At 37.5% G+C, this 23,184-nt stretch overlaps 2 protein-coding genes across 2 annotated transcripts in view; one reads left to right on the top strand and one right to left on the bottom strand.

The window, feature by feature from the left end:
- The first annotated feature begins 1,717 nt into the window (after window positions 1-1,717).
- On the top strand, window positions 1,718-10,106 carry LOC146140823 (NACHT, LRR and PYD domains-containing protein 13-like). Its single transcript, XM_083391971.1, has 10 exons — window positions 1,718-1,857; window positions 2,453-2,603; window positions 3,052-3,087; window positions 4,639-6,353; window positions 6,784-6,939; window positions 7,435-7,596; window positions 7,865-8,026; window positions 8,623-8,760; window positions 9,045-9,105; window positions 9,180-10,106. The coding sequence occupies exons 1-9, from the start codon at window positions 1,810-1,812 to the stop codon at window positions 9,093-9,095; spliced, it is 2,619 nt and encodes an 872-aa protein (XP_083248097.1). The 5' UTR covers window positions 1,718-1,809; the 3' UTR covers window positions 9,096-9,105; window positions 9,180-10,106.
- Window positions 10,107-12,951: 2,845 nt separating this feature from the next.
- LOC146140822 (uncharacterized) overlaps window positions 12,952-23,184 on the bottom strand; it is a 29,968-nt gene continuing 19,735 nt past the window's right edge. The window contains exons 21-27 of the mRNA XM_083391262.1: window positions 22,659-22,917; window positions 21,694-21,795; window positions 20,064-20,312; window positions 19,149-19,422; window positions 18,298-18,527; window positions 15,631-15,827; window positions 12,952-14,886 (exon numbers count right to left, since the gene is read on the bottom strand). Coding sequence (XP_083247388.1) covers window positions 13,624-14,886; window positions 15,631-15,827; window positions 18,298-18,527; window positions 19,149-19,422; window positions 20,064-20,312; window positions 21,694-21,795; window positions 22,659-22,917 — 2,574 coding nt within the window. The 3' untranslated portion in view covers window positions 12,952-13,623. The remainder of the gene's footprint in view (window positions 14,887-15,630; window positions 15,828-18,297; window positions 18,528-19,148; window positions 19,423-20,063; window positions 20,313-21,693; window positions 21,796-22,658; window positions 22,918-23,184) is intronic.

Genomic DNA, 23,184 nt, shown 5'->3' with positions numbered 1-23,184 from the left:
TATATGTGTGTACATATGTTTCATTGTATTATGATATGATACTGGCGATCCCCTTCATTATGAAGTTGCTTGTACTAACAGATTGAGCAAGCATTGGCGTATGGTTGTTTCTCGACTCGTTCCCTTCTGAGCCTGCATAGCTCAGTTGGTAGAGCGACGGTCCCGGCTTGACCGGAGGTCGTTAGTTCGAACCTCACTGCAGCCTAGTTGTTTTTCTAGTCTGCTCTGCTTGCTTCATTGACCGACAGATTCGGTGAGTCTGCAATGGCTTTCGGTATATTAACTACCTGCGAAAAAATGTGATCGTTCTACGTCCGGTTTGTTTACGGTATGATGCTGTCGTTTGAACTCGAAAAAAAAATGTGATCGTTCTACGTCCGGTTTGTTTACGGTATGATGCTGTCGTTTGAACTCGATTAGCGCTTCTTTACAGTTTCACCGCGAAAGGTTGCAAAGAGCGTCGCGGACAGACGAAAACGATTCACAAATATTGGACATATAATTTTTAATTTTTTTTAATATTTCATCTTCGGCAATGTATTGAAAACTTGCGGCCTGCAGAGGCCTTTCTGAGGTTGGTTCTGGCCCGCGACTAGAAAACCGTTGCCGACCCCTGGTTTAAAACAATGCGCAATTACTACTTTAAAATTTCACTATAGTTCTGATTAACTCAAAAAGGAAACGGTAAAGGCTTAGATTTTGCAATTTGTTCGGTTGATCTTGGCAGGGTAACTAGCTAAAAAAACAGACCTTTGATTGCGTTACAACGTTGATGCGCAGGTGAAATAGAAAGAGAATACCACTATTATTCCTTTTATCAATAGCCTAAGTCAGTGCTTCTCAACATATGGGTCGCGACCCAAAATTGGGTCGCTGTTTGATTTGGTTGGGTCGCCGACCGCAGTAGTCACATGTTTAAACTAATTAAGATTGGTTCAAATCGAAATTTTTCACTTAAGGAAATTAAGGAAGCACTACAAATAATGTCTTATAATAATTATTAAAATTTGAAATTATTTATGCTAATGCTAATGCCTATTTTTTGTTCGCCTACAAGAAGTTAGTTCTTATTTCATTTGCAAGAAAAAAAAAGAACTTACAAGAAAAAAACAATTGGGTCGCACAAGAGGTCAACATTCAATAGAACAAGAGGTCAACATTCAATACCGTGCGAAGTCGTTCTGTACGCGTTCTCCTTTTGTTCAAGTCCTATTCATAAACCGTGATATGAAATCAATATGTTGTTTACAACGTAACTAAAGATTTTGTTTATTTGCGTGTTCGATCAACTTTTGCTTAATTGTCGCTGGGTGTTGTCTTACAGCATTGAACATTGTCCGCTGGATCAAGCAAAATACTGTACTGTCCTTCTTATATCGTGAATGACATTCAGCGTAGCCTAGTGTTGCAGCAGACTAGTTAGATTTTGCAGCAGCCAGATTTTGTTTAACTATTGAAAATTTAAGTACCACTACTAATCTTTAACCTGCCTTACGTTGCTTCTCACGTGACAGCGCAAAACCCTCAAAGCAAAGTTGACAAAATCAAACGGGAATGGTAGAGCTTTTTGCCCGATTGGTCCAAATAAAGCATTGTTATGTCTAAGTATAGCAAGTTAGAAAGCACGTCATTAAAATGGTATTATTTAATATTATTGGGTTAAAACAAAACAATAAGTTTTGATGAGTGTATAACCTTTTATTCATTTTTAGCAAACTGCCAAGATTTAAATATAGGCGGCATACATAGAAAAGATATACATGCTAACAAAGACACTTATTGTCAAAAATTAAGGCGAGAATCATTTAAATGTCAAATAGTGAAAGCGAAGAAACAAATCCCCGTGTCGTTAACGTGGTAAGTGAAGTTTATTGCGTGTTAGCTGATAGTGTTCAATAGGCTTACAAATGTGACCTCCTGAGATATTAATTAATTATCGTATTGTTATTTTTTTTATTACATATTAGCAGGGCTGCGGAGTCGGAGTTGGGACTCGGGACTCGAGTAAGACCGCGTAAAACTAGCCGAGTCCCGAGTCCGACGTGCGCATGCGCAGTATCAAATTTTAAAACTGTTAAGGCGGCAAAATGTAAGTTGTAAAAGTGTAATAGCAAACGGTGAAATATTTTTAAACCATGTAATGCGGGTGGATCAATTATGACACCAATATGAGTGGATTGCAGAAAATCCACCTTAATTTAGTTGCGTAAATGGGTAAAATACAGGCTGTAGAGAGCCAGAGCTGGACTCGGGACTCGACAAAATCTTACATTTGGCCGGAGTCGGACTCGGGAGTATTTTTTTGGCCGTAGTCGGACTCGGGAGTTGGACTTGTTTTACTATTTCTAAGATTTGTGTTTCTTATTATTAGCACAGTGTCTTCGCAATTTTAATGTGCCTATTTCTAAGTGATTAGTTTTGAGTCGTGCGCTTTTTTGTCTTTTTTATTCAGGATGTTCCAGCAGTGCAAAATGTGAATTTGTTAGTTGGTGACATCCACGGTCATCATGGAGACATAGACCACCATTATGGTGACATATATTATGTGCGCAATCGACTGGAACAAGAAGTCGCTCATAGTTCAACAGCGTCCCCTAGCGGAGGTTGGCTTGGTTGTTGTTCGCTTTTTATTCTGTTTCGAGCTAATTATTTTTTATCTCTTGATCCAAAGCGCCTTTTCCAATAGATTGAATTCTTCCAAAAAGTGATTGGATATTTTGATTTCGCTTAAATCCGAATAAGGCTAACATACCTGTAGGACAAAACAATATTACTGATTTTTATAAAATCCTTTTCTAAATAACACTCCCATTTTACTTCAATTTATCATAAGTATTTGTAAACGGTAATATCAATTCCAACTGGCTTGCTTAAGGACTTGTCTAAAAGTATACATTGCAAAATTGGAAAGAAAACACATTGCCAAAATTTGTATCTCAATACAACATTCACAAACCGTTACAAACCCGGTTTAGACCCTTTTGGTTCTCCAAACATTGTTTCAAAAACAGGTTTAAATAGCTTTAGATTGAAAAAACGTTTTGTTTTTAGGAGGAAGAATTCATGCCGATCGATATGAAAACCACGGTAAGTTTTTTTAACTTTTTTTACCTCGGACTCTTAAAAAAAATTTGCTCGCCTGGACCAGTGTAGACAAGAAATTTTAAGAGATGACGCCATAATTGAACGTCACAATATAAATAGATTTCTGAAATATACTGTTTCCAGTACCGGTACAAAAAATGTGCAAGTGAAATTAAGCCTATATACATTGAGTGCAAAAACGTTTTATTTTAGATTAAACTCTTTTCTTTAAAAAATTGATTACTTTCCGCTAACATTTTAATTAGGCCTTCATTGACCCCCTAAAACTAGTTAACGAACCCCCAAGGGGTCCATGGACCCCAGTTTAAGAAACCCTATGTTAAACAAAGAAAATATATAGGCACAGAACAGAGATTTACATACGGCTTGAAATCAGTATTTATATATATATATTTTTTTTTTATATATCAGCACTTCTTAACCGGTGCGCTATGAAAGGAAGGTGAAAAAATATTTCTTATTATACAACAGATATTTATTTGATATATTTTTTTTTCTCGTTCAGCTCAGCCAATTCATCCCACACTTGTTTGAAGGTTAAGGAACAATAAGACCATAAAATACAAGTATGCAAGCCATTTAGGGATCTTCGTTCACTGTGTACGCCGCTAGGTTTTTAAAGGTTTACGTGCGCCGTGAAGTAAAAAAATTAAGAAACACTATATTTATTGTCTAATATATTAGAAATTGCTCTTTACAGAGATTAAGAGTTACACAGCGCAACATACCATAATATACAACGTGTTTTGGACGGAATAGAGTTTGTAAACTCAGACAAAAACGTAGTAAAATTGCATAAAACTTTATTTTTTGTATTATTAGGGAGGGAAGGCTGAACGTGTCATTTCTTTCATTGAACCAATGATGCGTATGACGCTATATCCGTTACGCTTTTTTTTTTATCAATGGTCGAAAACATCTTTGTTGAATACCCCGATCTAATAGAAATAGAAATAATAACAGTTGTGGACTTTTTATTTTTATTTTTGTAACAGTTGTCGACCTCCCCCCCCCCCCCCAAAAGGATGAGAACCACTGCTATAAATTGTAGGCCTAAATGTGGAATAGCGTATGATAAAATATTTTCCAAACCCATATTGTTGGTGGTTAAGTTATACAACAACCCTATAAGTGCATTACTCTATCCACCACATTAGTTACGGAAATGAGTGAAATACTGGCTGTAGATTCGGAGTTGGACTAGGAATCAGTTATTTAGGCCTTAGCCAAACTAGGAAGTCTGACTCGGCTTGTTGTTTGTTTAGTCGGAATCAGCTCAGGTTATTTACTGTAACCGACTTTGCACCCCTGACCACCATAACATACAAGTATCCGTTTTTACCTTTCTAATCTGTAATATATTTTGGCATATATTTTATAAATAAATAAAATTAATTTTAATTTCGCAGTGTCCTTTTTACGCCTTCCGTGCTATATAAAATTATATATATATATATAAGCGCACAATTTCTTTAATAAGACAAATGTATTGGGTATTCTTGTTGAATCGAAACAATGTTTCATTTCCTTTAGATGCGATATTGAGAAAATTGTTAAACCAATATGCTGACATTATGATCGGATCTCAGGATATTGACCCGGTTCCACTTATTGTAATGAGGGAGACTCAGCGAACGTTGGAAGATTTTGGGACAGGAAGTTTCTTCATAAAAGAAAAAATTAGCGCTCTGATTCCAGTCAACGAGCTATTTAATGAAGCAAGAGAAGTGGCGTGTCAAGAGGCAAAATTGAAATGCCGCAATGTAGCTGCAATCACCAGTTATGCTGAACGAAATGGAAATAACGTCATAGTTATCGGCATCGCCGGTATTGGTAAATCTACACTTGCTAAACAGTACCTTAAACATATTAGATACACAATTGCATTGAACGAAAACTCATATTTGTTTATCTTTGATTTAAAGAAGTTGGATAACGACAAAGAATTGGGCATTTTAGAGTTTCTTACAAAACCAAGTAATGCACACTGGAAGCACCGACAAGACATTGATAACCAAATTCTTAACAAACTATCTAAATCACCCAATGTCTTTATCATAATGGATGGTTTGGATGAAGCCAAATTTATAAATCTTTCTACCGAAGCCTCAGTCGTAGGATTGTACGATCGCGCAAAGCCAGAGGTTATCTTTCAAAACCTTTTGCGTGGAGATATCCTTGTCAATGCTCACAAGTTACTTCTTTCAAGACCTGGAGCTTATCACGATCTTCATCCAAGTTGCAAAGTTAGCCTCGTACCATTTAAGGTAACTGGCATTGATGAGAGCTCCCAAGATCTGCTCTTTCAAAGAATTTGTTCAAACAAAACGGATTATGAAAAAGTCCAAAATGCACTTAGTCAAAATCCATCTGCTAAAGCTTTGTGTTTTACCCCACTATTTGCCAAAATTATCTCTCGTTATATCGTAACATACGGTACAAAAGATGGAGTGTTTACTGTTACTGATGTTTTTGCATATATAGTGGCGGCATGTGTTCGCTCTCCTAAGTTTCAGAAGCACCCCAACATTATGCAAAATCTTTCACAGTTAGCTTTAAACGGAATACTCCAAGGCAGGACTACGTTTGATTTAAGAGATTTCGCCCAAGTTGGACTTGAAGCTGAAGGACTGGGTGACTTCATAAAAATGCAAGTCTTTTCCGATGATATTTGCCTAAAAATAATGGACGGTGACAAAATGTACTTCTTTATACATTTGCTTTGGCAGGAATTTTTTTCAGCACTTCAGCTGATGTTTGTTACTGACATAAAAAGATTTTCTGAGTTGCTGGGAAATATGAAAAAATATCAGTGGGAAATGGTAGTCCGATTTTTGTTTGGGTTACTTAATTCAAATGTCCACCGTAAACTACAGGGTATATTTACAATCTCTTCAGCAGATATCGCCAGCAAGAGAAATTTACTTAAAGAGTTTGTTGTTTCTCTTGGATCCAATTTGAAAATTGGTAAACACAGTACACCAACCACAAAGTTTTTTAAGCTATGTGGCTTCACTCACGAATCTTGTGATGACGATATTACCGAGGCAGTCGGTAATTCTCTACCTACAGAGCTAAAATTATTTGGTACGTGGCCCCTCGAACTGTTTCTTCTTCCCAACCAGGTAGCAGGTCTCTGTTACGTGCTTCGAGCAACTGTTCAGCAACTCGTTATCAGCATCGATGCAACCTATTCAGGCAACGGATTGGAACTACTTATGGAAGCAATGGCACAAACTCATCATAAGGTTATTGCTCTAAAAATGCTAAATAATGCAAATAGATAAAAAGTAAACTGGGCGATCTAAAATTCGAAGAATGTTGCATACACATAATAAAAAACGAACTTCAAATTTAAGCAACATATGTGATAGATCGGGTTAGCCAACCTTTTGTTTTCATGCACCGTTTTTTCCTTTCTTATTAAAATACGCCACACTGAAAATTGTAGCTATTTTTATGTTGTAATTAATTTAAGTAAAAATAACCTCTTATAGAAGTTGCTTGTATTTCTGTTGCAAGCAATTTCAGTTAAAAAAAAACTTTTTCTATAAATCAGTAAAGATTATTTTTTTACAAAACGGCAAACCTTTTCTTGTACCATGAGTAATCGTGCAATGCGCCATACGTTGGCCACCCATCGGGAATATGATGTTATAACTACTCTATATGACACAGATGGGCGAGGTACGTGTGGACATCAACAAACCACGCGACTTAGCTGCCCTCATCGCATGTGCTGAAAAAATAGATAAATTGATGTTGATATGCAGTAATATTGCAAAATCCGATCTGGAAGTGCTTTCCAATGGCATCGCCAGTTTGGCAAAACCGGTATGGTCACTTAACTCTTGTTTATATATAACGCATAACGCGAATTCTTATGGCATTATTGAATAGCCTTCATCAAACTAGGTTTTATTCCACAAGTTATTTTCTAAATAAGGCACAAAATTTATTATCTCTTTAGTATATTGTCGTCATAACACTATATCGTTTTGCAAAACACAAAAAAGAATTTAGAAATACCGACTATATTTAACTCAACAGACTGTTTTCAAAAGACTTTATGAGTTACAATTGGCTAACCTCGACTTTAGTATACACTGAAAAGAAGCTCTTCCGATACTTAAATACTTGATTTTGGTAATTAATAACTTGACTGGGACTTGCTATTAGTTAATAATGGTCTGTTTTGAACTAAAGGTCATATGCTGTGGGCACTTTAAACAAATGTAGTGTCACACAGGAGTTTTGGAACGTGAAAAGGTTTCAACTTGCATGAAACGTCACAACCAAAACGAAATACGCCATAATATTTCTTTGTAGATGCATCTGTTGGACCTGAGCTATAACGAGTTAAAGTCAGAAGAACTCGCACTGCTAGGAAAATGTGTTCACAAACTCTATTGGCTTGGCTTAAGTGTGTGTAGCATATCTGGATCTGATCTACGCCCTGTAACCAATGCTATCTGCAACTTGGATCGACCAGTAAGATTACTATGAATAGTAATAACCACAATTACAACTTTATCTAACATAAACAATTTGTGTTTTGCGACACTCGATAAAACTCTATATAACGGCATTTACACAATTGAAATATCTGTAAGAACATTTTTCCCACTTAAACAACTCAGAGAAAAGCGAAATGTCCATACATTACGATAACTTTAGGTTTAGTCCACAAAAATTTCACTATTGGCACCCTTTTAAAGATGATCAAAGCCTCCACCCTTATATTATCTCTTTTTTTTAGCTGGGCGTGTTTATTCTATGTTGGAACAAACTGGGGTCGCAAGGCCTTAGTTTACTTGCTGAATGTGTACATAAAATAAACAAGCTGGACTTAAGTAACTGTGAAATCGTTGGACCTGATCTACAACCACTCGCAGAAGCTATATCTCGCTCGAATCAACCAGTAAGTGTTAATTTTGTAACCAGTTCAACTAAAACAAGTTTCAAACTGATCAACACTAAAAGCAAAACTATTAAAAATAGACCAACGGTCTTCAACTAAAATAGTTGATGGAACTTATGTCTAATGACTCTATTAACGAAGTACAAAATAAGTTTTAATTCTGGGAAATCCACATTTGTTCGGGAAAATAAACTACTTTATTTTCTTTCAAAAACAATAGATTTTGCAAAACCAAAAAAAAGTGCAACAAATTAAGTTTGAAGATTTATGTTCGGCTGTATTCCCTTAAAATTCGCTGCAGAAAGATTTACGCCTAATGATAACATTCCATAGCAAGCGAGATGATTTTCTTAGAAAGCATCTTATGCTGTCGAAAAAATTCACCAGTTGCCTCGCTACAAAATTAATGATGATACGCTGGTCGAAAGTGCAAATGTTTTAGTTAAATGCACTCTTCCCACTAAAAGTGATACAAACATAACATATTCGCACGCTTCTCCCTTATCGATATCCTTACACCGGGAATGAGAAAGAGTAAACTATTTTATAATATGCGAAAACTCTTACGTCTTTTGACTAATTCCTTGTTTTGACAGTTGATGCAATTGAACTTAAGTGACAACAAACTTGGATCAGAGGGTCTTGCTCTGCTGAAACGCTGTGCCCACAAAGTGGACAATTTGTTTTTATATGAATGCGACATCGACGAAGCTGATATAGAATCCCTTCACAAGGTGAAACACTTAATTTATCTGGTTCTTGTTTAAATGTTCGTGCCAAATACGACCCGAGCAATATTCCACACGTATCTAGAATTAAATACTTAAAATTTTAACGTTTAAAACAATTACAATGTACAGAGTGGTTGCATGGGGGCTGTTAGTCATAGGCTGCAACCCGCAATTATTATAACCCATGGGTCGTGCTAAGATTCTATATCATGCTTCTAGCTATATTAATTTTTCCTCTACTTCCGTAAATCAATACAGCGCTAAATTATTGGTTATACTTTTTGCAGTTACGGCGAGATTATGTACGAAGGCAAGCATCAAGAACAGAGAATGGCTAGGACAATAAAGGTTAGTTTTATTCTGAATTACCGTACTATACGGGTGTCACATATAGCTATGCTTCATACATTTTTTGTTAACAGAGAAGATCAACACAGTACAACAGGACGTACCAACACAGCCCACACAGTACAGCAGCAATAAGCACAGTTATACAACAGGACGTACCAACACAGCCCACACAGTACAGCAGCAATAAGCACAGTTACAACAGGAAGTACCAAAGCACCAACACAGTCGCGTCTAGGTTTTAAACTTTCACGAGGGCATTATTACAGCATTCGGCGTATTTAGAATGTTCCACACAAAAGCAGGCGGCTACCTTTTCAAACTAAAACACGAAACAATGTTTTGGTAAAAAATGTCTTGGGTGTTTTGCGTTTTTCCTTGCAAGCATTTTTGCGTGACTCTCGTTCGAAAATTTCCATATAGAGTGTTATTATGCAATCACCCGCTGAAAAATAGGAATAACACTATTCGTATTGGTCCGCGAGTTTCGGGAAAGGTGTTGCGACTTGAAACCCTTTTTTTCAATAATAAGTATTGTGTTACAACCATACAAATTGTATTTACTTCTATGTGTTCTTTTCACTGATGTGTGTTTCTGTTTTTTATCATGCTTACAACATAATCTAGCGGCGTTTTTTACTATTTTAGCTTCCACGCCCCTTTTATAATTGTTATTTGCCTTCCGCATGATTGGATATTAAATAAATACTTGTCTAAAAACCATTATTTCTTTGTCGATTAGGCCAGTGGTTCTCAACCTTCTTAGCATACGGACCGCTAAAATTTCAAAACAAATTTTGCGGACCGGTGGACCTTCAAAAATCAACACAAAATTTAATAACGCAACGGTAGGCAACTAAAACTCTTCTTAGCTTTCACATACAACAGGTATTAAAGTTTAAGACTTAAACGAGTTTCAGCCTACTTTTAAACAGTAACACTTGCAGCATTGTGACGTATACAATGAAGTCTGCAAATTACGGAGCTGGCGAAGTTCTAAATTTGATGTATGAGCTTTCAATATCTTTAATTTTGCTATTAAGATATAAATTTGTAATATATTTGGCGGACCGGCAGAAAAGTTGACGCTGACCGGCAGCGGTCCGTGGACCGGCGGTTGAGAACCACTGGATTAGGCTACACCAGTGATTCTCAACCTTTTATGCTCCGTGATCCCCTTTGATAGGCTCTCAACCCTCGTGGCCCCCTGCTTATAATAAATACCTAGCATTGTATTTGCGTGTTTTCGCTTGTTTTACTTCTCCACGTTAATAACAAATACAGCCATTTTTTTAGTAAAAACGAAAACCAACGAATAAATGCACTTACTTACTTACTTTCTAATATATTAACAAATATGTTATTTTACTTTAAATTAACTTAGTTATTTGTCATGGCAAAGCTCATTCTTCTACCTTGGTCGTCCTGTTTTGTATTGAGCCAAGCAAATGTCATTACATACGTCAAAACCATTTGTGGATTTCATTTCATTGCACGCCAGATCATAAAATCCAGCTCAGCAAAGATAGTTATAGTTTTAAACGCACATTAACGACAGCCTTCTTGCTGAGTAGCGAGTACGAATCTCAAACATGTGGAGACTTCATTTCAGGCGAAAAAGTGAAAGTCTGTGTTTTATAACGCCTGACGGTTTTGCACCGATCGAAAACTTGTACTTTTCCGCGATAAGCTACCTATAATACGCTTAGCAATATTTTTAGAAAGTTTAACTGACAAGTAGGGATCTGCAAAGTAGAATCCAAAGGTATTCTAGGCGACGTTAATCCGAACTTTCCGCAGAATATCCAAAGTAAATCCAAACTTTTTCGCAACTTTGTAAAACGAATAAATTAAATAGCCTAATTTCCTTTCACCCGACATAAGCGGCAGAAGTTTGGTAATACCATACCTATACCTGGAGTTATGCCCGTGGTCCCCCAATTCCCCCTCCGTGCCCAATGGTTTACGTTTTCTTAAACTTATTTAAGTACGACCAGTCTAGCACCAACGACCAACCTCACCAGTCAATAAAGAACAAATAAGCTTGTAACGAATTTAACTTTAATAGCTTATGACAAAAAAAATGATTCAGGTTATGACGATGCACAGCTATGCTCCAATTGTAATAATTCAACCTTGGTAAGCGTGGAGAAATATAATGCAGCCTGTTTCTAGGTTATCTTGATTAAATTTACACGACAAAAATACCTCCTCCTACTTGAAGTATAAATCAACAATATTTAAATCGGAATCATCCGTTAATTTACAAGTAGTACTATTATGAATTCCTTTCGCCAAGGACACAACACCTCCTACTAGCATACTTTTGCTAAAATCTAGCTACGGCGCCATCTACTGTACAACCCAACCACTCAGCCAACTACGGTAACGTATAACAATTACATTCACATTTAACACAGAGAAATATAAATTATACAGATCAGGTAATACTCTTTATCGAGTTGGCTCCGAAATCGGGACACGATTTTCAAAAAACCTAAACTATGGAAAATGTAATTATTTTTACATTTAAAAATTTAACCGTCCAGTAGAGTTTATTACAATTTTTTGTAGAATAAAGCAAAAACGCCTTACCTTCCCTTCTGTAATGCCAAAGTATTCTTCAGGCAGAATTTACTTTAAAAAATAGTTCAATAAACCAATTCGAACGTTTACTTTTAGCTTCTGCGAGTTATTTGGATTTACGGTCTGCAAGTGCAACTGCAACCTATAACCATTCAGCCCAAAATGTTAAAAATATCTTCACTTTAAAAACGTCCATTGTTTGACTTCACTGTTTCGTCACAAAGGTTGAGTGGTAATGATTAAAACGCAAGATAATAATTAATCATTTGATTATATTTTACGAATCTTCGTAGTTTAAAATATTAAATACTAAGTTTACTACAATTTTATTAATATTTAGTAAAAGCAATGGCAAAGCGAACTAATCTGTTGGCCATTTTGGAGACAAACATGCAAATACAAGTACCGGTAGCCTAATACATCAGATTTGCGCTTGTGGTCTTCGTTAATCGAATTCGGTACCTTTTTTCATTGTTTTTTTGCATATTCTCGTTAATCAGGATTTAAACTGTCTTGTTGTTATACTTGGGATAAACACATAGGAACAACTTCGCTGAAAACTCGACAAATCAATAACCTAAATACACAGTTGTTTGTTTTATCAATTTTAAGGGCAAGCCTTTTGTTGATTTACACCCTAACCAAAATGTACATATAAATTAGCACACGCCCTATTTGTAATGAATTCATAAAAACCAATCCTCTTAAACAAATGACCTATAGGCCTACAGCCACGGTGAACAGTGTTACATTTTCATCGCCACCGTTGTGGCTTGCGGTCACTCACCAATATAAATTACCAAATGAGATAATTAAAATTGTACAGGGCTGGCCAAACCGCGGTCGGGATAGTCAGATGGATTTTGTATGTACATTTTATACTAGCAGTGCATAGTATAACTCTTATAGTAAGTTTTCACGAATTTGCTTATTTGTATGCTGCTGGTCTTGGCGGTTAAACACAGCATTTCCGGGCCTATGTGTTTCTATAGTATTGTATTCAATATATTTGAAATATAACATGTAGCTTATAATTAATCGTACATTGTCGAGGCCCAATTTTTCCTAACAAAAAATTGTTTATTCTAACAAAATTTACTCCTAACAGGCTACTGATCTTGTAAAACCCATTTGCTGCCATGTTATCGAGAATCACCACACCATTAGGATTAAATCTAATATTTCTGATTTAAATTTCCTGTATAGTAGTAAAATGGCTGCCTTGCATTTTATTTCATGTAAATACAAGCAAATAAGCACACTAAGAATGTATAAAACCACTATACCAAATTAAACATTACAAAACTAAACATTACTCAAACAATAGTTTTCTGTGAGTTTAAAAGTTTAAATGAAGTGAAATTTAAGCAAAAGCAAAAACATCTAGAAAAAAGTATTGTTTTATCGTTTGAATGACAAAAAAACATTGCAAGATTGGTGGCCAATAAAAAGCGCAGGCAAGAGATCGGTCGCTGACAAGCAACAAAACAAACTAAAATAAATTATTACGCATCTTTAAAAAAGGGAAGAAACGTAGGCAAACAGCAGCACAGCACTGCAAGAAGTAAAGACAAATATTTAGGCAACGCGGTTAACGCAGGCTGCACGCAGCCGCGTAAGCTAAAACTATCGGCAACAATGAAGCAATGTGTCATAGGTCAACAGCAAGCATATACTTGAATTGTTGTACGGTAACATTTAGTTTCGGTTGTATTTTTGGTTTGGACTCCATGTGTAACTAAGTCGTTTGTTTGCTTGGACTGTACAGCAATTTTGTTTAAGAGTCAAAAGCGGTTGTTCAGTATGTAAGGTCCAATCTAACCAGCATTTTGTATAGGAGCCGTTATTTCGCGCTAAGTCCGACTGGCGTTACCCCAGGCATCGGCAGACTTTGTATCTTAAATCCCGTACTTGGCGAAAATCTTGCGACCTCTACCAGCACTCGAAATAAACAGAGACGGCCTCGTTTGGCGGCACCGACACGCACTTGCGTTTGGCCACGTCATTTCGGGTTCCTTCGAACACGTGACGAAACTTGGCCTCATCAGTGAATCGAAACGCGCTGTTTTGCTGCTCGCTTTGTGCGCTGCTCGTATTAATCCTGACGTAGCCTCCACCGTTCATTGGCGGCTTGTTGGCCGACTTGCGCATTCGCTCGTTGATCGCCAAGTAGTCGTCGTTTTCGTCCGGCACTGCGATTGAGAAGTTGCAGTTGGGGCGTTCGGCCAGGTTGCTTGTGATGTCGATTGTGTCCTGGTCGCTAATCGCGTGGCGCATGGACAGGAACACCACGATGTCTTCCGAGTGCATGTCATTCTGACCGCATATGTACTCTATGCAGCCCAACTGGTCATCGTTGGACAGGGGCGGCGACAAATAAGCCAGCGGCTCTTTCAGCGTGACCCGGCTGAAACCTAGTAGCACCGGATCGTCGTCGTTCGTACTGTTAATGTTTTTTTTGAACGTCACAGAGTCGAGGACGTTCACCTGGTCAGGAAAATGATCAAAGGTCGGGTGAAAGCGCACCCTGTACTTGATGTAGCAGTACTTGGTGGTAGCGGTGTGTCGAATACCTTTATCACCCTCTTCGCGCCCAGGAACCTCGATTACACGGTTGTTGAAGTCGTAGCGCATGTGGCTCTTGTCTCGAAACACGTAGGTCTGGTACTGCGGCGAGCGCATGCTGTTGCAGTCGCTCTTCGACTGGAAGTAGCCGTAGTGGCGCTCGCGGCGGCGCGACGAGTTGCGGCGAAAGTTGGTGTCCAGCACCTTGTTAGCCATTAGCAGGCTACGCTTGCGCTGATGGCGTCCGCCAAGCACACGCACGCGCCCGAGTCCGTTTGGCGGCTTATCGGGTTCAAGAAGCACCAAGTCGTTGTCCAGGCTAGATGCGTAAAGGATGCCGACGTGACGGCAGCCGACTGGCAGGCAAAGCATGTTCGAGTGGCCTGTATCGTGGGTGAGCCCCTCCACGTGGAACTTAAAGTTCTTTTGACGGCTCTGTCGATGCTTTTTTCTTAGAGCCTGTTTGGGTGCCGTCAGCAGCCCGTAGTTGTTCGTAAAAGTTACCTTAACGCCGGGCACGGTTTGATTTTGGACGTCCAAGACCTGTGCTCTGAGGTAGCATGGCGGAACGCTTGTTCCCACCGCCCACATTGTGTTAAATCGCTTGATTGTTGCCTTCACCTCGAGGAACTAAAATGAAAATAAATTGATATGGACAAATTTCCTTTTCGCTCGGTTTGAATGAATGGTTTTATTTAAAGCGAAAAAACACAAAACTGATTCCACTATGCCTAATGCAAAGGTTCTTAACCTGGGAGAATTCCCCACTAGGGGGGAATTTAGAAAATTAAAAAAAAAAACATTTTGTTGGGGTTGAAGTATATTTATACAAGTTATGAGCAGAGCCAACTTTACAATCTAAACCAGTGTTGCTTAAGCTTTTTTTCTTTCGTGGCCCGTTTTCGTTGCACAAAAATTCTGTGGCTCCAAAAAGTTTATGAAATAAAAAATATATATAAAATAGGCTAAGAACAAAACAAACCATAACGTATTTCAAAACAGATTATTTTTTTCGAAAAATTATCTGTGGCCTATCTTAAAAGGTTTTCATGGCCCACTGGTTGAGAAGATCAGTGTTGTCTTGGGTTGAAATAGAGAGTTTGCACTTGACATTTTTTTTGTAGAATTAATTTAATAATCTAAATTTTAGCGGGTAAAACAATTAGCTTATTTCAAGAACAAGGTTTTTTTTTGGTTGGGGAGGACTCTACTTGGGCATCGGATGACTTGGACTGGGACTGTTACTTTTTAAAAATACTTGACTCGGAGTTATGCTATTTTACAAAAGACTTAACCAGGACCTTTTAAAATGAAATTGTTTACAAAACTGCAGTCGACAAACACATCATTTAAGGCAAATGCTATTAGGAATACCTGTTTTCCCTTTGAGTACAACGGCATCACAGAGAGTTGCTCGCTGTCTTCGCGCCAATATCCAGTGATGTTGTCCAGAAACCAGGGAACCAAGTTTTGTTTCACTGAGCTAAAGCGCATAACCAAAGTGGCCCAGTTACCCGGGATGAGGTCCAGTAGGGCGCCATTGCTCTTCCGCATCGACACGCTGAGAATGACTAAAGAAATCAACAAAAAAATTAGTATGACTCCATGTTTGCCATGATAAACTGTTGTTTGCAAGTCAGTGTTGTAAAGAAATCATTTTAAATTATGTCCCAGACATAATACACTTCGCATTTTTAAGTGTCTGGGACTTTAATCTTTTAAAGTGAAAAACATCAAAACATCTTTTTTTAACATTGTTTTTACCGAGGCAAAATAATGATGTTTATATTTTGTCCCTCTATTCCTTTGTGGTCAATATTTTATGAATCATCCTCACAACTATAGGACACCTCGTCAACATGTTGTTTAAAAAATCGCGCATCGCAAATCTCAGTTTGTAACTGTTTACTGCGTTTAAAATGCCGGGCAACAAATCAATATTTGGGAGTGTGCGAGATACCGCAAAAACAAATATCTGGCATTTTCATCGAAAGCATATTCGGTTTCCGCTTAAATGATTCATCTTGCACAGATTTGATCTTATACATTCCCATATTATCGTATGATATGAAGGTAATTCGCTACTATATTTTTAGTGTCACGTTTTCAGCTCAATTTGCCATTTTCAAAACACAGAAACAAGAAATAACCGCCAACACAATTTCATCGCATTCATGCAAACCACGAAAAAAGCACAAAAGAGATTTATTAAATTTGATCTAATAAATGCATTGAGCACGAGATTACTCTCTCACAAATGTTGCGGTTTATTGTGGATATATCATAGTTCATATTTTTTTAACCAAAATTTTATACATAAGGTCATACGCGTATTGCGCAACCGTATGGTGGTATGACAATTTAGTTAAAAAGTTGCTATTTCCCTGATGGATTCTAAACGGACGTGCATCTTAATAGATCCAATATATCCAGCTTAGTTTTGCAATATATTTGCAGTTTACCAAAGTACGATATAGAACAAATAAGAGATCATGAAGCCCCTTGTGTTTCTGGTCATGGTTAGATGCCTTCTATAAAAGGGATGAACAAGCCAAACTAAACATTAAAATGTTTCGCTTTAATTTTGAATTTTTCTGTTAGAAATAGGCCTGAAATTATTTTGTTTAAATCAAATAATCGAACCTTTTAAAGCCGCAACAAATATTATACTCAGAATTGTTTGACAAAAAAAAACAAATTATTGCTTTAGCATATCACTACTTCCTTACAAAAATGCTGTTTAGTAAACATTTACGAGATTACTGAAGGCATCTATAAAGGGAAACAACCGACCAGCGACTGTTTCTCCTTTTTTCGCATTTTCGTCTATTTTGGCACTTAATCTGTCACGTTCAACCTCAATATTTGTTTTAATTTTTACCCCCAAGTGTTGTTCAGCGCAAGATTCTCTTTACCGGTGACTTTTTAAAAGGTAAGAGTTGGTTTACCAAATCATTTCGCGGCAGGCTTTGTTTTTATAGCAACAAATTGTAATTGTTTAGGGCAGTGCTTGTCAACCTTTGTCTACCTTGTATACCTTTAACAAATTATTTATAACTTCGTATACCTCACCAATAGAAACGCAAATTATTAAAAAAAATAGGAGATGGCGTTACAAATTTACGTCATGTCGTGACGCCAATAAAACACACAACGTCGCAACGTAAAGAACTTGCAGTTCTTTACATAGAATTCGAGGCAAAAATCGTTAAAGGCGGAAAGGGTTCGCTATAGAAGTGCTAAAAAAATGGTTAGGTTTTTTAACAGCTGTATGATTTCACAAAAAAAAACATTTCAGTTGGTTTCAACAACAAAATTATAAATGCCTTTATCTCTTTATCTACTAAAACTTTAAAAGTCTAGTGGTCTTAAGACTTAAATACTAATATATAGAACAGCCAGACTGTTGTGAAAACTAAAGAAATATTTGAGAGTGCATTTCGACTGTAAAGTTTTTTGTCAAACTGGTGCGTAAAAAATACATCGAGACATATGAGATTGGCGCAGAACAGGAAACAAATTTGCAAAAAACAAATTTTGCAAGTATTTAAAACCGTCAAACATTGTCATCTGGGGACGAGATGTTTTATGTGACGTGCACAAAAACTGACCTAATCTGTATAACCTTCGTATTACTTTCGTCAGTTAAATCTAATATAATCTAGCTTTGCTTGGGTAGACAGTATACCCAGTTAAAAAGCATTGGTAAACAAATGGCCCATTAACCATTTCTAATTTTTTTTCAATAAAGTTTTAGAGAAATTAAAAAACTATGGCTAGAATTTTGTAAATTGTAACTGTTTAGAGTTTTAAGGTTTCTCAAACACTCCAACTTAAAATGATTTTAAAGGAAAAACAGTACACTGTTTAGGAGCTGTTTTGAAGAAAACATCACCCGAAAGAATGGTTTTAGATTTAGACCTAAGCAGCAATCTAAGCTGTTCCATTGTTTCTGAGGGTGTGGTTGCGATCAGGTTTTCAATCACCGGCATACATCAGACATATCTAGAATTTGAATCTCAACGTCACGCCAGCACTTACACAGGGGGGAGAAAATCTCCTCGTCGCCGTTCAACCGAATGGCAACCGAGCTTCCCACAGGTTCTGCGTTGCGCGAGTACCGGTGAATGTTGTTTTGGTTGAAAAAGCTGATCCTTGCCGTGGCCACTTTGCGTTTCCTGGTCTTTCTTTGGCGATTTTGGGCGCCTTTGATGGCCAGCGAGTGGGGCGGTACAGTCAGACGCATGCGGTATGGTATTCTGTAGTGTTTGCTGATGCAAAAAATTTACATGACTTATAGATAAGCATTTTGAAAAATCAATTTCATTCTGGCAATTACCCGAGGGCCGCAATACACAGGCTTATAGGGGTTAAACATTGGGGCTACATTATGATTTTCGCATCTTTTGAGTGGAAAACACAATAGGATATTAACCCACATGCCTAAATTGTGAAGCCTGTAGCCTAAGAATCAGGGATTGATCCATGGTTTTTGTTTACTTCAAAAGTTTAGTCATATTGTGACGCTTAAAGCAATCGCATTAATTTATAGAAAAAGTTGTCCACCACAGCGATAGATTTCCGAAGCGGTGTTAGGTAGATTGTCGTAGCATAGATGAGTTTCGTAACGAATTATTTCATTTTAAAAGTAATGGTTGTTTTAAACGTCCACCAAAATAGAATTCGCGTTCAACTTCGAGGTTCTATAGCTATAATTTGTAATAAATTACAATGACTTAGCGAAACAAGTATGTTGATTTTCCTTTATTTAGATGTATATTATTTTGCCTATTGTTCTAGTCCATTTTTTCAAAAAGCTATATTCGTATGAACACGTTATACTTCTTTACAAGCTCGGAGATTACCGTATGAAAATTTATAAAATGACTTACTTAAAATTGAACCGTAGCCCCATTGTTGGTCGAAAGGTCTTCGTTTTCTGCACAGGAAACATGACAATCTCATGGATGGTGCTTTGGCCGGGAACAACGAGGACATTTTTCACAACCGTCGAGTGATTTTTAAGGAACACGTCGACGAAGGTAAGAGTAATATGGCGAACTTCGGCCGCAATGTTGTGGAAGGATATTCGAAACGAGCCAGAGTTTGACGAATAGTCGACGGTTCTTCCTTGATGCATTATTTTCGTGAAGCTCATCCTTTTTCCTGCGAATAAGGAGTTTCGCCCGCGTTACCCGACTGAGCATTCACTCAAGTAGCACAGTTTTGCGCGGGTAATTGAATAAATGCTTTGTTGATTGAGACAAACAGTGTAATAGAAATTGATTCAAGTCAATCACAACTAATACACCGCACTTTAAACTTTTTGCTTTCTCTGAGTTGTAGGGTTTTACCAGTTTATTTTAAATGGAACAAGGTATTAAATAATCTTAAACTGTTGAAAAAACAGGTAAAACTTAAAACAATTTCTTAAATTTTAACAGAAATATATCAGTTTCTTCGAATAAACTGATGATGCCTTACAGGCGAAATATATATTTCTGTGAAAATTTAAGAAAGGATTTTATGTTTTACCTGTTTTTATAAACAGTTTAAGATTATCTGATACGAAAACAAGAATCTTTCTTTTACATTTTATTGTCTGCGGGAGATTCCAATTACTACCTAAAGTGTTTCAGGTATTAAATAAATTTGCTTTTTTAAGATATTGGCTACTAAACGGTACAAATTTACCGGTTTAGAACCCGGATTGACGTGCTGATATTTAGGTCTCGATTTAGCAATAGCTAACACGTCTTGATTTAGCCATAGCTTACACTGAGTTTATCAGTTCGAGAGCCCGTCACCTGTTATTGCTGATTTGATGACGCCCTCGACGAAGGTCATCTGCGTCTTGCACAGCGAGCACGCGCACCGCTTTACCACTGTGATGTGGAAGGTTGTGTTGTAGAGCTGGTGGCGACATGTGACCTGCACCGGTTCAGCGACCTGCACTTGGCAGCAGTGCGAAGTGAGCGAGCACTTTCGTCGTCGGTGCGGGCGCGACGGGGAGAAACAGGGATTCGAGCTGCATCGTCCCAAGTCGATCACGTTATCTGCGCAAAAAGTGCACCGGCTTATACTTAGTTGGTCTGGATGCTTCGAAAAGGTCCTTTTCTCTCTACTTTGTTTTTTGTGGTGCAAAATAGACCCGATACTATGTGAACTCTCTTGAAAGAATGAAGCGGTATCTCCCTATCACTATTTTGTTTAATTAGATACAACAAAAGGAGTTAAAATTTGTCTGATCCTGAGTGATATCTCCATTTTGATTGTAAAGTCAAAGAATTTGCCCAAAATAGTCAAGTCAATTGATTTAAAAACATTTCCTGAATTGGGTTTTAAATTGAGTCATAGACTTAACTCGTCTATAATAAAGGCGATGAAATGACTTTAAATCCCGGTCAACTCATTTCAAAAATAACTTGAGTCCACGTCAAGTTCATTATTCTATATGTCAAGTCCCAGTCTTGGCGATGTTAGAGCAAGCCAACTTCAAGTCATGATAAATTATTCAATTAAAAAACAACAATATCGCAACATATAGCAAGCAAAATGTATTAGTTTGTGATTTGATACGATGACTTCAGTCCATGTCAAGTAATTTGCCCAAAAGATTTAAGTCAAATCAAGTCATTTGAAAACAGTGACATTTGTGCATTTATTTCAAGTCAGTGACCTATTGTAAGTCATTACAGCACTGCGTACATGCCTTAATATAATCCTTGGTTCAGTATTGATTGTTCTGTGTGATGTTTTCGACAGATGTCACAAATTACATTACATAAACCTAACATCAAATTTGGTTGTTTGTTTGACTCATAGACAACATCGAAAATAGGTGCCTATACAGTTAAAATCCTTGATCTTGGTAGTTCAAATATTATCTCCTTAATAAAATAGGAATTGCGAATAATCCAAACAAGATTTGCATTGACCTTTAGTAGCGTTTTAATACACGCGAAAATTCTACTAAATCCGGATCAGCAACTCTGCTTTGAGATCAAAGCGGTATACAACTATTTTCTTTTATTTTAGACAAGTAATTCTTCTTTAAAAGTAGGAGATAGCGGACCACAGTGGTGTTGTGTTTACAGTGATATTAAAGCTGATACAGTACACCCAAAATAAACAAATTAAACGTACGTAGTATATTTTTAATAACATGTTGGCAACATGGTATTATAAGAACATAAAAACTCAAAAACATAAACGCGTAAAAAATCTTTATATTCTTACGCTATATTTAGAGAAAAAACGTTTTTGCTAAAAGGCCAAATATTTTGCTAACAAGGTTGGAAACCTATGTTTATTACTTTTCAACTTCCTTTTACAAGTCGAAATGGACATGTGTGCCTCAAAAATGTTTACTCAAAGGATGGTAAAATGTAATCCAATATTATATATGGCCGTTCTATGTTTGATTAAACGTTTTACCTCCATACGTCATTCTCTCGTGTGCGGACGACAGAAAACATCCTTCCGGTAAACTAACGGGGTTTGTTTGGGGTTGGTGGTTGCAAGATAAAACGGTGGGATCTGGAAAAAGAGATTAGTTTAATTTACTATCACGCCAATCGAACAACACAAAACAGTAGCAAGAAATGGTCAAAAAAGGAAATATTAGAAGGTTAGTATGTTTGCTTTTCATCTATAGACAGGCCCTTGGCCTGCAGATTGTAGGCCTACAGATCTCAAATGAGATGGCTTGAGAAGGAATACCAAACTCAAATAGGTCAAGTAAATAAAATAAAACTGTTTTGATACACACTTAAATCATCATTAGTTAATAACTGAAATCAATTTAACCCTTCATTTAAAATTTATTAAAATATGATGATACAAGAGTGTAACGAAACGTCTTCATAAAGATGATGTCGCTTTACTTGACCTATTTGACTTCCAAGCTACATTACAAAATCGTGCACAAGATAAAACGGTTGGATCTGGTAGGATTTCGACAGGACTGCAGATTGTAGGCCTAAAGGAGTCAAAGACATGACTTGAAAACGAATACCAAACCCCAATAGGTCAACTAAATTGAACAAAAAAATTTGATAAACAGTTTTATCATCATTAGTTACCAACTGAGATCAATTCAACCATCACTTGAAAATAACTAAGATCAATTTAACCCTTTATTTAAAACTTATTAAATCATGATGATACAAGAGTGTAAGAAAACATCTTCATAAAGATGATGTCGCTTTACTTCACCTATTGGACTTCTAACATATTTTTTGAAACGAAATGCCGTTAAACTTTACACTTCACCAACAATATTACATACAAATGTCAAAAATCAGGCCCCTTGTTCTAAAAAACATCCCAGCTGCAGGATAGTTTCACCAACGTATCCATTCAGAAGACCCGTCAAAAAATGAAAAAAAGAAGAAACCCACCGTTGACTGTGAGGAAGGCCACTTCGGAGTTGTGAGACCCGAAAGCATTGGTGGCCTTGCACGAGTAGGTGCCGGCGTCGTTGTAGGAGATATTTCGCAGGTGAAGGGTGGCGTTTGTGTCGTCGGCGCTCGAATTGCTACCGTCTTCACGTCGCCAACCGGCCGCCAGAGGTTCGCCGTCTTTGAACCAACTCACGCTGGGCACCGGTAGGCCGACGACCCCGCAGCAGAACGTCAGTGATTGACCGAAGGGCACCACCTGGAAAGTATTACTGTCACCTTGGATTATCACGCCTCATCTTGGAGACGGATAGCGTTGTTTTCCTTCGTTGCCCCCCCAGGGCTCCGCTCAATTAACTTTATCTCTCGCCGGCCGTTCATCACCGGTAACTTAGCAACACGCCGGCCGGTGGGGTCGGGGTGCAGACAGGAGGCAATAAAAAGTAGAATGCCTGCACGTCACTAGCGGTGCTGGCCGCGCGGGTCGAACACGCCGTCGAAGACTAATGTTGCTCGGTAATTCGCT

Source organism: Ascidiella aspersa, chromosome 6 (assembly GCF_963924565.1).
Source record: "Ascidiella aspersa chromosome 6, kaAscAspe10.2, whole genome shotgun sequence".
Classification (NCBI taxonomy): domain Eukaryota; kingdom Metazoa; phylum Chordata; class Ascidiacea; order Phlebobranchia; family Ascidiidae; genus Ascidiella; species Ascidiella aspersa.
This window is presented reverse-complemented; position numbering and strand designations above follow the sequence as displayed.